Raw genomic sequence first — 12,441 nt, forward strand, 5'->3', positions numbered from 1 at the left:
AAATGGTTCCACAATGTCGTAAACGGATATATAACTTTATTTGTCTCGCTGATCATCATGTAAGGAACGGCTTCTCATTCGGGTACTTTTATTAATCGAACGTGCAGCTCTTTTAATATATACAATTTAAAAAACATTCGGCAATATCTATAGTTGCTTTGACGTGTGCATCCCCCCACCCCAATTATCTCATCAAATTTATATGAATTACGAAAATGACATTTTGACCTATTGGTGCCCTGAAAACATGGAAGTCCGTCACAAACCGGCAAACGTTTAAACCTGTATTTTGCACAAAGTGACATTGTATTGTGTGATACTTAAGTCTTTGAGACTAATATAATAAATAGCGGATTATTCCTTCCAAATTTAACCCATTTTAGATATAACGTAAAATGGTATGAATTCACGAACTTATTATATTATGTCTTACAAAGTACCATCACATATTTGGCATAATTTTGAAGCCAGGATTAACCAATATCCGATCAGTCGGAATAAACCGGCGTAATCCGGTGTAAGATAATCGGCTAATCCATGGGTAAAACTCATTACATCTCATTTAATGTTGTTTATGAATTTAATACTATTAAATATATTCAACACAATTAAGTGGTCAAAATGCTAAAATACCTATGCATAATATAGATCAACGACTCATAACCTTACTTTACAGAAAGCCATTTTTGAGAAGCACCAAAGGGGCGCCGTTTAAAGTTTGTACAGCGACGAAAGTCAATAAAGCGTGAGCATTGTCTCTCAACGAAACACATGTTGCGTTACTCATTTTGAAAAAAAAAATTAGTAAAAAGCTGAAAGACAGGAAAGTAAAAACGAAAGCACTTGAAGTGTACTTTTTCGAGGCAAATGCAGTCAGTTAAATTAAATAATCACTGATATACATGTACAACACTTCTTCTTTTTGCTACATTATTTTAGGTGGGAACTGAAAACCGCAGTAATGTGGTCAGCATCATGGATTTAGTACAAATAGTGAAATAAAACATCACCTCGTACTCCAATAAGCTCTATATCTGCAAAGTAATTCGAGAACCCTTTACGCGGATGAAAAGTATTGGGCGCACACACATTTGATTTCACCCACGTGACCTTGGAAAAAGGACGTACTAAAAGACAATGTTAGCAAACAAATTGTATCTTATCCATGAATTGTTCACAAAATTTAGAAATATGAAAACAAAACAAGCATCATATTTGCAAAAACATTTTATTAACAATTTAAAAAAGTTGTATATACTCGAGTGTTGAGAAATTTAACTGCGCGAAATAGGCAACAAAAAACTCTTTTCACTCCATTCCCCACGAGAAATGTCACCCGAAATATGTCAGACAAATCAACCAATAAAACAATCTGATAATCACATCATTTTCTGTCTGTACAACAACCCAAATCTGAGCATGCACGATTTTATTATAGTCAATAGCAAACGGCAAAACAATATCTCACATAGTAAGTGTTACCTCGTTATTTCATTTAATAAACAAAAGACTAATAAACATAACACATTACTTAAATCATTAAGTTTACGAATTGCATTTTCGATACTTAGTTAGTAAACATAGGTATTTCTTTTTGCAAGTATATTGTACATCAAAAGTCCAAAATACACAATACAATTGGTATCAGAAGAGGAGTGAAACGGAATAAATAATTCTTTAAAAGTTCATCTTCATTATAATTGCGTGGACGGTTGCACTTTTTTCTGATTTTACTTTTTAAATCGATTGACGTGTGGCCGGTTTGACCTGCATCCAATTATTTTGGTTTCCGAGCTTACAGGTATGACAGGAGCCAACCTAATCGGGAATATCAGTTGCTTTTCAACGGACCCGTTACGTTTTCGAGTTCAGAACATATATAATAAGAGCAAATGTTCTGACCAAGTTTCATGAAGATTTGACTAAAATGTGACTTCTAGAGTATTAACAAGGTTTTACTATAGCCAAATTCGGAAAACTGTCCAGCCCGCTGGCGGCTATGTTTTTTAACGGACTCATCCAAGATATCATTGGAACAAATCTTTTGACAAAATTTCATGAAGATGTGACTATAAATGTGACTTCGAGTGTTAACAAAATTTAAATAAGCCCTTTAAGGAAAACTGCCCGGCCTACAGGCGACCATGCTTTTCAACGGACCGGAACCATTTTTGAACTCAGCTGAGATATTATAAGAACAAAATGTTCTGACAAAATTTCATGAAGATTCAACAATAAGTGTGTCTTCTAGAAGTTAACAACCTTTTTCTTTAATTTGACCTAAACACCTAGTTTTTGAACAAGTGACCCAGTTTCGAACTAGTCCAATATATCCTTGGGACACATGTTTTGTCAAAGTTTCATGAAGATTGGACAATAAATAAAATATCTCTCCATATAGACCACTATCAACGCGGAGCTAATAAGTAAATAAACAAAATAACAAACTTTTAAGTCAATAAACAAGATAACGAACTTCAAAGTCAATCAACAACATAACAAACTTATGTCAACAAATAAAATCACAAACAATTTCAGATAAAAACCAAATCAAAACAAACATCACATTTGTCTAACCCAAACTTAAACTAAATTACAAAACAGTTGCAAAAAGATCTTTGCATAGCACGGGAATGATGCTTTACCATACCCTATCGTACACTGAGAACAAAGAATAGACTGACACCCACGAACAAGAAATATTGGCTTCAAATGTTCCTTGTTCAAAATCGTTATGCGAAGATTGGTTTAGCTTTAGGCGGTTTATTCTACGGAAGACTCCACAAATGTTAAAGCGCTTACATACAACATCACAAGTGTAAGAAAGGTCTTATCCTTAATCATACCTCATAGTTTGGGTTCGTGAAATCTGACCCTGGAATTCTTTACTCAAGTGTACTGAACCTTTCACATCAAATCTATACAAAAAACAATGTTTTCTTTGTTTAAAATTGTAAAACATTAAATCAAATTCTTATTTTAAAAAATATATAGACGAAACAATCAGACACATAAGAATTTTATGAATTTAAGCAGTTGCCTTCGGAATTCTATCAGAAACTGTGTAATATATACGGGCCTTGTAACTAGGGAGATTAATCGAGAGTTCATCATAACACCAGACAATAAGGTCACATGTGCTTTCATCAAATTCTACACATATATGATACATATGTAAACAATTGCATTTTCAGTTCATGATCATCATATATTTTCACTCTTGACTATTAACATATTTTTTAACAAATATAACGCAACATGATTTGTATGTACAACAAGCGATGTGTTTGTCAGAAACACCATGCCCACTATTGCGCCGCTTTGAAATAAAATTTCAAAATATATCATTTGGCAGGTTTAGCAATTATCTCCCCTTTAAAGCTTATTACTTCCCTTGGATTGTATTTTTTTTTCTTTTGACCTTGAGGAATGACTTTGACCGTTCACCACTCAAAATGTGCATCTCCATGAGATACACATGCATGCGAAATATCAAGTTGCTATCTCCAATATTCAAAAAGTTATCACCAAACCTTAACGATTGGTAAAGTTTTAGGAAAGAAAAATACAATGATATTTGACCTTTGACCTTGAAGAATGACCTTGACCTTGACTTTTCACCACTCTAATTGTGTAGCTCAATGAGATACACATGCATGCCAAATTTGAAGTTGCTATTTTCAATAAAGCATATGTTATCAAACTTAAACCAAGGTTAAAGTTTTGGGACAGAATGACAGACAGACAGGCCAAAAACAATATACCCCCGATCATTCGATCCGGAGCATAAAAAGAGGTTTCACTATATAATAAACACTATTTACACTTAAAGATCGATTTACTTATGTAACAATATTTACACGAGGTATGCAAAATGATAAGCAAAGTATGGAATATAAAGTATTTAAGAACATTAAATCGAATATCCTGTCAAAAGTAGATCGTTACAATCACTGTCATTATTCATGTCATAATAAACTTAACGACTAGTGGACGATATAAATTCACAAACGCACAGGCTACTGCTCATTCGGGAATGGTATATTATCAAACCATACCAGTGTCATTATCTTATCATTCAATCAATGAGACTTGCTCTGGGAAAACAGGATTTGTGCATGTGCGCTAAGTGTCTTCCCAGTTTAGCCTGTGCGGTCCGCACAAGCTAATCAGGGACGACACTTTACGCTGTTATTGAATGTTTTGTTTAAAGAAATGTTCTTCTAACCGAAACTGCAGTCAATGTGGAAAGTGTCGTCCCTGATTAGTCTGTGCGGACTGCACGTGCTCATCGGGCATTACACTTAACGCACGTGCATTAAGCCCTGGTTTCCCAGAACGAGGCTCTAATGTACAGTAGTCGATGTGAAATACTCATAAAAGGCTGATGAAGTCGTCATCAATCACGGCCTCATTTACGTTCACATTTGTTCATACACTCTGCAATGTTTTCCCAAAAGAGTAGGTACGGCTAGGGGTATCGGTGTGTTGTCGTTTATTTTGATCAACGTGTTGTCACAAAGGCGGAGCATATCGAGAATTTACTGCAATTCTGTTCATCTATTAATTGATGAGGCCCTTGGAATTTGAACGGTTGTCTAATTAAGGTACACTCGCCTTTCATAAAATGGCAAAATCATCGGAAACAAGCGTCCCCCAAAACATTAAAATTTCGGTCGGGGCGCTCTCACACGACTCGAACTACCCGAAACAATTAACTTTGCTCATTTGGCCTTAGGGAGCTGGGTAAATATTGGGGCGATGCTTAATCTTGGGGCTCCGCTTTCACGGGGTCAAGGTCGGGTAGGAGTTGGTCCTTCAAGGCAGTTGATACCTTCCCATCATCCACCTCCCGACACAGCGTCTTCCACTAAAATACGAACAGGATTTCGGTCGATAATTGACAATAAATGTGCTGCGCTCTGGGGAACACGGGCTTAAAGCTTTAACGAAATTTTTCGTCTAAAGGAAGTATCTTCTTTGCGAAAATCCACGGAAAGTGTCATAACAGATTGGCCTGTGCGTACTGCACAGGCTAATCATGGACGACACATTACAAACATGCATGAAGCCTCGTTTTCTCAGAATGCGGCTCAAATATCAAATTACTTCTCTGGTCACAAACGATCATATTAACTTAAGGTGCGCGAGTCAAACTCTGAAAGGAATAAGCCCATGCACGTATATTATGTGTGTATTCATTAATACCATTATGAAATAGTATGTTGTTATTGCAAGTAAAATGTATATCTTATTCAATAATAATACATTGATGCGATAAAACAGCAGTCAAAGGGACACAACTCAAGTATTTTCCTCACTCCACTATTGCAGACATGACATTTTAATACGTTTAGCCTCGTTCTGGGAAAGCTGAGTGCGCACAGGCTAATCAGGGACGACACGTTTAGCCTAAACTAGATTTTTGCTATTAAGAGACTGCCTTTAAAAGACACAATCCATAAAAGCGGAAAAGTGTAGTCCCTGATTAGCCTGTGCGGACAGCAAAGGCTAATCTGGGATTACAATATACGCACATGCATTTAGCCCGGTATTCCCAGAACGCGGATAAATTATGGTATCTACGCAAGCATATATCAATAACATGCTATATGGCTTCTATAACTGATTTATAACTGGACTTGTTGTATAGATGTATCATTTAGTTTTTGCATAGAATGCTTTGGATACAGTGCTGCTGAAAAACTACATGTATACTGTAATGTAATGTTTTCATGGTTGTATATAGTAATATTGAGCTAAACACTGTATGTGTGCTGCTACACATGCCAGCCCGTGCAGTTTTCCAACTCACCATTTCAAGCTCGTCTCGTAGAGCAAATACAGCCTTCTCCCTGTTAGCCACGAGGTCCTCTAGATACTGGTACCGCAGCTTCTTCCTCGCACGACACTCACGTGCACTCTGTCGACTGCGTTCTAGCTTCGCCCTAAAGATAATAGATACTCGTCGATGAGGAACACTGCGTTCTAGCTTCGCCCTAAAGATAATAGATACTCGTCGATGAGGAACACTGCGTTCTAGCTTCGCCCTAAAGATAATAGATACTCGTCGATCAGGAACACTGCGTTCTAGCTTCGCCCTAAAGATAATAAGTACTCGTCGATCAGGAACACTGCGTTCTAGCTTCGCCCTAAAGATAAAAGATACTCGTCGATCAGGAACACTGCGTTCTAGCTTCGCCCTAAAGATAATAGATACTCGTCGGTCAGGAACACTGCGTTCTAGCTTCGCCCTAAAGATAATAGATACTCGTCGATCAGGAACACTGCGTTCTAGCTTCGCCCTAAAGATAATAGATACTCGTCGATCAGGAACACTGCGTTCTAGTTTCGCCCTCAGGATACTACATACTAGTCAATCAGGAACACTGCGTTCTAGTTTCGCCCTCATGATACTACATACTAGTCAATCAGGAACACTGCGTTCTAGTTTCGCCCTCAGGATACTACATACTAGTCCATCAGGAACACTGCGTTCAAGTTTCGCCATCAGGATACTACATACTAGTCCATCAGGAACACTGCGTTCTAGTTTCGCCCTCAGGATACTACATACTAGTCAATCAGGAACACTGCGTTCTAGTTTCGCCCTCAGGATACTACATACTAGTCAATCAGGAACACTGCGTTCTAGTTTCGCCCTCAGGATACTACATACTAGTCAATCAGGAACACTGCGTTCTAGTTTCGCCCTCAGGATACTACATACTAGTCAATCAGGAACACTGCGTTCTAGTTTCGCCCTAAGGATACTAGATGCTCGTCAATCAGAAACAATGCGTTTTAGCTTTGCCCTTAAGATAATAGATACTCGTCAATCAGGAACACTGCGTTCTAGCTTCGCCCTTAAATCTTAATTCCAAGTATGAACAAGGGCTGTTTGTAAAGCATGCATGCCCCCCATATGGGCTGTCCGTTGTAGTGGCAGCCATTGTGTGAATACGTTTTTGTCACTGTGACCTTGACCTTTGACCTAGTGACCTGAAAATCAATAGGGGTCATCTGCGAGTCACGATCAGTGTACCTATGAAGTGTCATGATCCTAGGCAAAAGCGTTCTTGAGTTATCATCCGAAAATCATTTTACTATTTTGGGTCACCGTGACCTTGACCTTTGACCTTGTGACCTCAAAATCAATAGGTGTCATCTGCGAGTCATGATCAATCTACCTTTGAAGTTTCATGATCCTAGGCATATGCGTTCTTGAGTTATCATGCGAAAACCATTTTACTATTTTGGGTCACCGTGACCTTGACCTTTGACCTAGTGACCTCAAAATCAATAGGGGTCATCTGCGAGTCATGATCAATCTACCCATGAAGTTTCATGATCCTAGGCGTATGCGTTCTTGAGTTATCATCCGGAAACCATTTTATTATTTCGGGTCAATGTGACCTTGACCTTTGACCTAGTGACCTCAAAATCAATAGGGGTCATCTGCAAGTCATGATCAATGTACCTATGAGGTTTCATGATCCTAGCCCCAAGCGTTCTTGAGTTATCATCCGAAAACCACCTGGTGGACGGACCGACCGACATGCTTGCTACGGAAACGACAACAAGGGAACAAGCGACAAACGGCGCCGGGAGTGAAGCAGACCAGGAAACTGGACTTATGAAGGATGAGGATCAAAGCCGCAAGGACGTCCCCACCCCGATAGCGGAACTCTTGACGCCAAAGCGATGGATCAGAGTTGGATGTTGGAACGTGCGAACACTCTACCAGACTGGAAAGCTAGCGCAATTGGTGAGTGAGCTGAACCCATACAACCTGACTCTTGGGAGTAACAGAAGCAAGATGGAATGGCTTTGGCAAGCAGAAGGTGAGTTCCGGAGGTCATCATCTGGTCAGGAAGAACTGACAACGACCACCGGGAAAGAGTTGCCGTCATCATCAGCAAGAGCAAGGCCAACACCGTGCTACAGTGGAAACCTGTGAACGAGCGCCTGTTGTACCTCAGGATGAACTACGCACCGATAGACGATGCGGAAGAAGAGGCGAAGGATGCATTCTACGACGCCCTTCAAAGTGTTTTAGAGGACATCCCCCAACACGACGTGCTGATGTTGCTCGGCGACTTCAATGCTAAGGTTGGCTGCGACAACAAAGACAGAGAGAGGACCATGGTACAACATGGAATGGGTGTGATCACCGACAACGGGGGGAGACTAGTCATCTTCTGTCAACAGAACGACTTGGTCATAGAAGGGACCCTGTTCGCGCACAAGGAGATCCACAAACTAACATGGACATCACCAGACGACAGGACCCAGAACCAGATCGACCGTATCATCATCAACGGTCGGTGGAGGCACTCTCTGCAGGACGTGCGTGTGATGCGAAATGCAGACATCGGCAGCGACCATAGTCTTCTGGTGGCCAAGGTGACTTTGAAGCTCAGGAAAGCCAAGACGGGAGACATCAAGAACTAACGCTACGATGTCGTCAAGTTGAAAGACCCAAAACTGAAAGAAGAGTTTAGGTTAACCCTCAGGAATAGATTTAGTATTTTGGCAGATGAGGCAGCACTGACCATCGAAGGCTTCAACAGAGTAATGAAAGAGACAGGAGAGGAAGTTCTGGGCTTCAGAAAGAGCAAGAAGACAGAATGGATCTCAGAAGAAACGTGGTCTCGTATAGAAGAAAAAAGAAAGATAAAAAATCCCTAAGACTTAAGAAAAGAATCTCAAAGGAATATAGTGAGAAAGGCAAGGTGGTGAAGACATCAGCCAGAAGAGACAAGAGGAGGTACATAGAGAGGCTGGCAGAGGAGGCGGAGACAGCAGCCGAGCACAATGACATGAAGACAGTGTACCAGAACACCAGGAAGCTGAAGGGCGACTACGGCCAGCACCATGACCTTCCTGTGAGAGCTGAAGACGGAACTCATGTCACTGTGGAAGAGAAGAGGCTGAAGAGATGGAAGCAACACTTCGAGTCCTACCTAAACCGCCCAGACCAACCAACCCTAGCTGACATTCCTAAAGCTGAAGAGGACCTTCACATCAACCTCGGCAACATCACTGTAACGGAAGTCAATGAAGCCATCCATAAGCTGAAGAATGGGAAGGCGCCTGGCGACGATGGAGTGTGCCATGAGATGCTGAAGGCAGAAGACACAGTGACGCCGCAGCTTCTTTGTCAGATTCTTCAAAAGATTTGGGACAGTGAAGAAGTGCCAAGCGAATGGAAGACAGGCACCATCGTCAAACTGCCCAAGAAAGGAGACCTGGGAAATGTAACAACTGGCGTGGCATCACTTTACTATCGCTCAGCAGTAGGATCTTCAGCCGCATCATCCTCCAACGCATCACAACAGCAGTGGACGGTATGCTTTGCCAGGAACAGGCCGGCTTCAGGATAGGCAAGTCCTGCATCGACCACATCTTCGTCCTTAGGCAGATCCTTGAGCAGTCCCATGAATGGAATGGATCCCTCTACGTGGTTTTTGTGGACTTTGAGAAGGCCTTCGACAGCCATCACACAGAGACTCCCTCTGGAAGATTCTGCGACATTATGACATCCCTCAGAAACTTGTCAACGTCACCAGGTCCCTGTACGAAAACTTTGAGTGCAGAGTCTTCCACAACAGCCACCTCACTGAACCATTCAAGGTGGAAACTGGGGTGAAGCAAGGATGTATCCTCTTGCCGCTCCTTTTTTCAATGGCAATTGACTGGATCATGCGCCGCACCACAGAGGGAAGGAGGCAAGGAATACAGTGGACACTGACCTCGCTGCTAGATGACCTGGACTACGCCGACAATATCGGGCTACTTGCTAGCAGGAACCAGGACATCCAGCAGAAGACACAACAGTTGGCACTGTCAGCAAGCACCATAGGTCTCAGGGTCAACAATGGAAAGACTCAGGTCATGAGGAAGAACACCAGAGTGGGCGACCCAATCACCATCAATGACCAGCCTCTACAAGATGTGGAAGAGTTCATTTACCTGGGCAGCTAGGTTACCACAGATGGAGGCTGTGCAAGGGAGATCAACACAAGAATCAGCAAAGCAAACCAAGCCTTCGCAATGCTGAAGCCCATCTGGAGGACCACAAGTCTTAGCATGCACACCAAGCTCCGCATCTTCAAGAGCAACGTGCTGAGCGTCTTTTTATATAGGTCTGAGTGCTGGAAGACGACTGCTACCATCGAGCGCAAACTGGAAGTCTTCCAGAACAAGTGCCTACGACGGATCATGAAAGTCTTCTGGCCAAACATGATCACGAACATGGAACTGCGTGGAAGAGCTGGCGCAAACAGCATCGCTAAGACCATCGCTTTGAGGAGATGGAGATGGCTAGGCCACGTCTGCAGAATGCCACCCGACTCACTACCCAGGGTTGCACTGAGATGAACTCCACAGGGGAAAAGAAACCATGGACGACCAATAGAGACGTGGCGCCGAACCGTGGAGCAAGAGCTTAAGAACAGAGGCCTCACTCTGCAGACAGCACCCGCAACAACAGCTGACAGACCAAAGTGATGCTCCCTTGCCGTCGCCTCTAGCACCAGACTGCGCAGAGAGGATTGAATGAATGAATAATTCTTAGACTTAAGTCTAAGAATTGGTTGGTTAATGCGCGTCCAGAAAAAGGTTGATATTTCAGAGGTGAACAATAAGTTTTGTACACATGAGTGCGTCCTCCAATTGATATGCAAGGCTTATCTACTTCGCATCCTGACAAACAACCCTGAGCAAGCACATGTTTGGTCGCATCGGGCTATCATCGTCATGCCTCCAAAAACATTATTTACTTAACATTCAATAGAAATTATCGTACAATAAGTCAGTATTTAGTGTTTTATTATTGAAATACTAATAATTACTGTTTGCCATATATTGGTCATACAACTGACAACAAACCTTGAAAACATCGTCATATTATGCTTATGATAACATGGTCGTCAATACCTGACGTCCATTTTGGAGCTCTTTCTGCCCACACGGCGCCCAGCTTTGCGCGACGGGCGGTCCCCCGACATGCCGCTTGTACTGGCCTCCTCCTCTTGCTAGCGAATATACATGTATATCATGAGCCTCGATATAAGAAAACGGGGATTACTAGTAATTCGTGAGCGTAAACTGTCGTCACATATCAGCCTGTGCAGTCCTTACAGGCTTATCAGGAACGACACTTTTCGGTTATATGATATTTTTGTTTATAAAAAGTATTTTCTAAACGAAAATCCAGTTTATGTGAAAAGTGCTGTCCCTGATTGGTCTGTGTGGATTGCAGTGCTAACTAGGGACGACACTTTACACACATGCATGACGCCCCGTTTCCATTATATATTATGTGCAAACGTTTAGCATTTAATTATGAAATGTGACTTAATGTTTATCCCGAATAATATCTCAGAGCAACTTTCTTTTAAGTTACTATTTATATTCGCTCATGATTTGTATTATCTCATCATTGGCTAAAGACTGCAGAATGAAGCATTTTGATAGTTAATTATTTTGACCAATGAACAATTTCAGTTAGACACTTTTAAAAATTAAAAAAGTTTTTTTGAAACCTTGATTTTTTATCCACGATAAGTCGAGTTCGTTAATCATATTATGTAATACAAACTGTCCATAACGCAGGTAATAGATGGCGCTTTTGTCACGAAATAGGCCTTTTTAGCTCAATCTTTATTTGACCCCACACTAAGTCCAGGGCATAAAACTGCTGTGTATTGACATCATATAGCAACATATTGTTGTTAAGTTTAGCGACTCTTAAAGTCATTATAAGCAAGATACACAGTCTTGATCAGTCAGCTGTATTATGCTAATACATTAATTGCGCCCAATACAAGTGAAGAATGACAGGATGGACAACTATATAAAGGGTATCAATTGCGTGTGATATTTCTTCAAAGCAAAACTGGTGTACATTTATACAATGCCCGAAATTTATCATTTGTTTCATATAAATGGAACTATCGCAGAGTCACTTTAAAAGACTAGATACGTATTGTCATGTTCCTTTTTCGAGATGTAATTACCGTAGTTTGCCAACACCAGTTACTCAGTCGAACTCTTGATTTGACAGATCGCGCCATCTTGCCAAACTATTCGCGTGAGATAAAAAAGAAAAACTGATAAATATACAACAAAGATCTGAAATACCTTGAGTTCCGTGTATTCTGGAGATTCGTCAATCCGTAAACAGTTCTCTGTGTCGTCTTTGATATTCATAAGTCACCAAAAGCGATACATTTCGCTAGTCATAAACACATAACACTTGGCTTTGTTGATGTTTTCATGATTATGCAAATTAAACGTCATCCGCACATGATCGTGTTTACGCGTTTTGGTTGGTCGAAAATAGAGGTCATGTCTAAATATAGAAAGGATTTTCGAACACACTCGGTTTTCTTGCACATTCCTAAGGACATTTGATTGCGCAATCATATCGAGGTT

General features: G+C 40.9%; 1 protein-coding gene across 1 annotated transcript; it reads right to left on the reverse strand.

Moving 5' to 3' along the window:
• Positions 1 to 1,211: 1,211 nt before the first annotated feature.
• LOC127864536 (cAMP-responsive element-binding protein-like 2) lies at positions 1,212 to 12,347 on the reverse strand. Its single transcript, XM_052404202.1, has 4 exons — positions 12,148 to 12,347; positions 10,942 to 11,039; positions 5,816 to 5,948; positions 1,212 to 4,870 (listed from the first exon to the last, which is right to left on the reverse strand). Exons 1-4 carry the CDS (start codon positions 12,214 to 12,216, stop codon positions 4,766 to 4,768), a joined length of 405 nt encoding a protein of 134 aa, XP_052260162.1. The 5' UTR covers positions 12,217 to 12,347; the 3' UTR covers positions 1,212 to 4,765.
• Between the last annotated feature and the right edge of the window lie 94 nt (positions 12,348 to 12,441).

This window comes from Dreissena polymorpha, chromosome 1 (assembly GCF_020536995.1).
Source record: "Dreissena polymorpha isolate Duluth1 chromosome 1, UMN_Dpol_1.0, whole genome shotgun sequence".
Classification (NCBI taxonomy): Eukaryota; Metazoa; Mollusca; class Bivalvia; order Myida; family Dreissenidae; genus Dreissena; species Dreissena polymorpha.

What these genes read in the sequence shown, in the direction of transcription:
- LOC127864536 (XM_052404202.1), bottom strand. Translation starts at nt 12,216, where the DNA reads ATGAATATCAAAGACGACACAGAGAACTGTTTACGGATTGACGAATCT. An exon ending in CAGAATACACGGAACTCAAG is followed by an intron (nt 11,040 to 12,147) that starts GTATTTCAGATC and finishes TATATTCGCTAG; the next exon opens with CAAGAGGAGGAGGCCAGTAC. An exon ending in AGCTCCAAAATGGACGTCAG is followed by an intron (nt 5,949 to 10,941) that starts GTATTGACGACC and finishes TATTATCTTTAG; the next exon opens with GGCGAAGCTAGAACGCAGTC.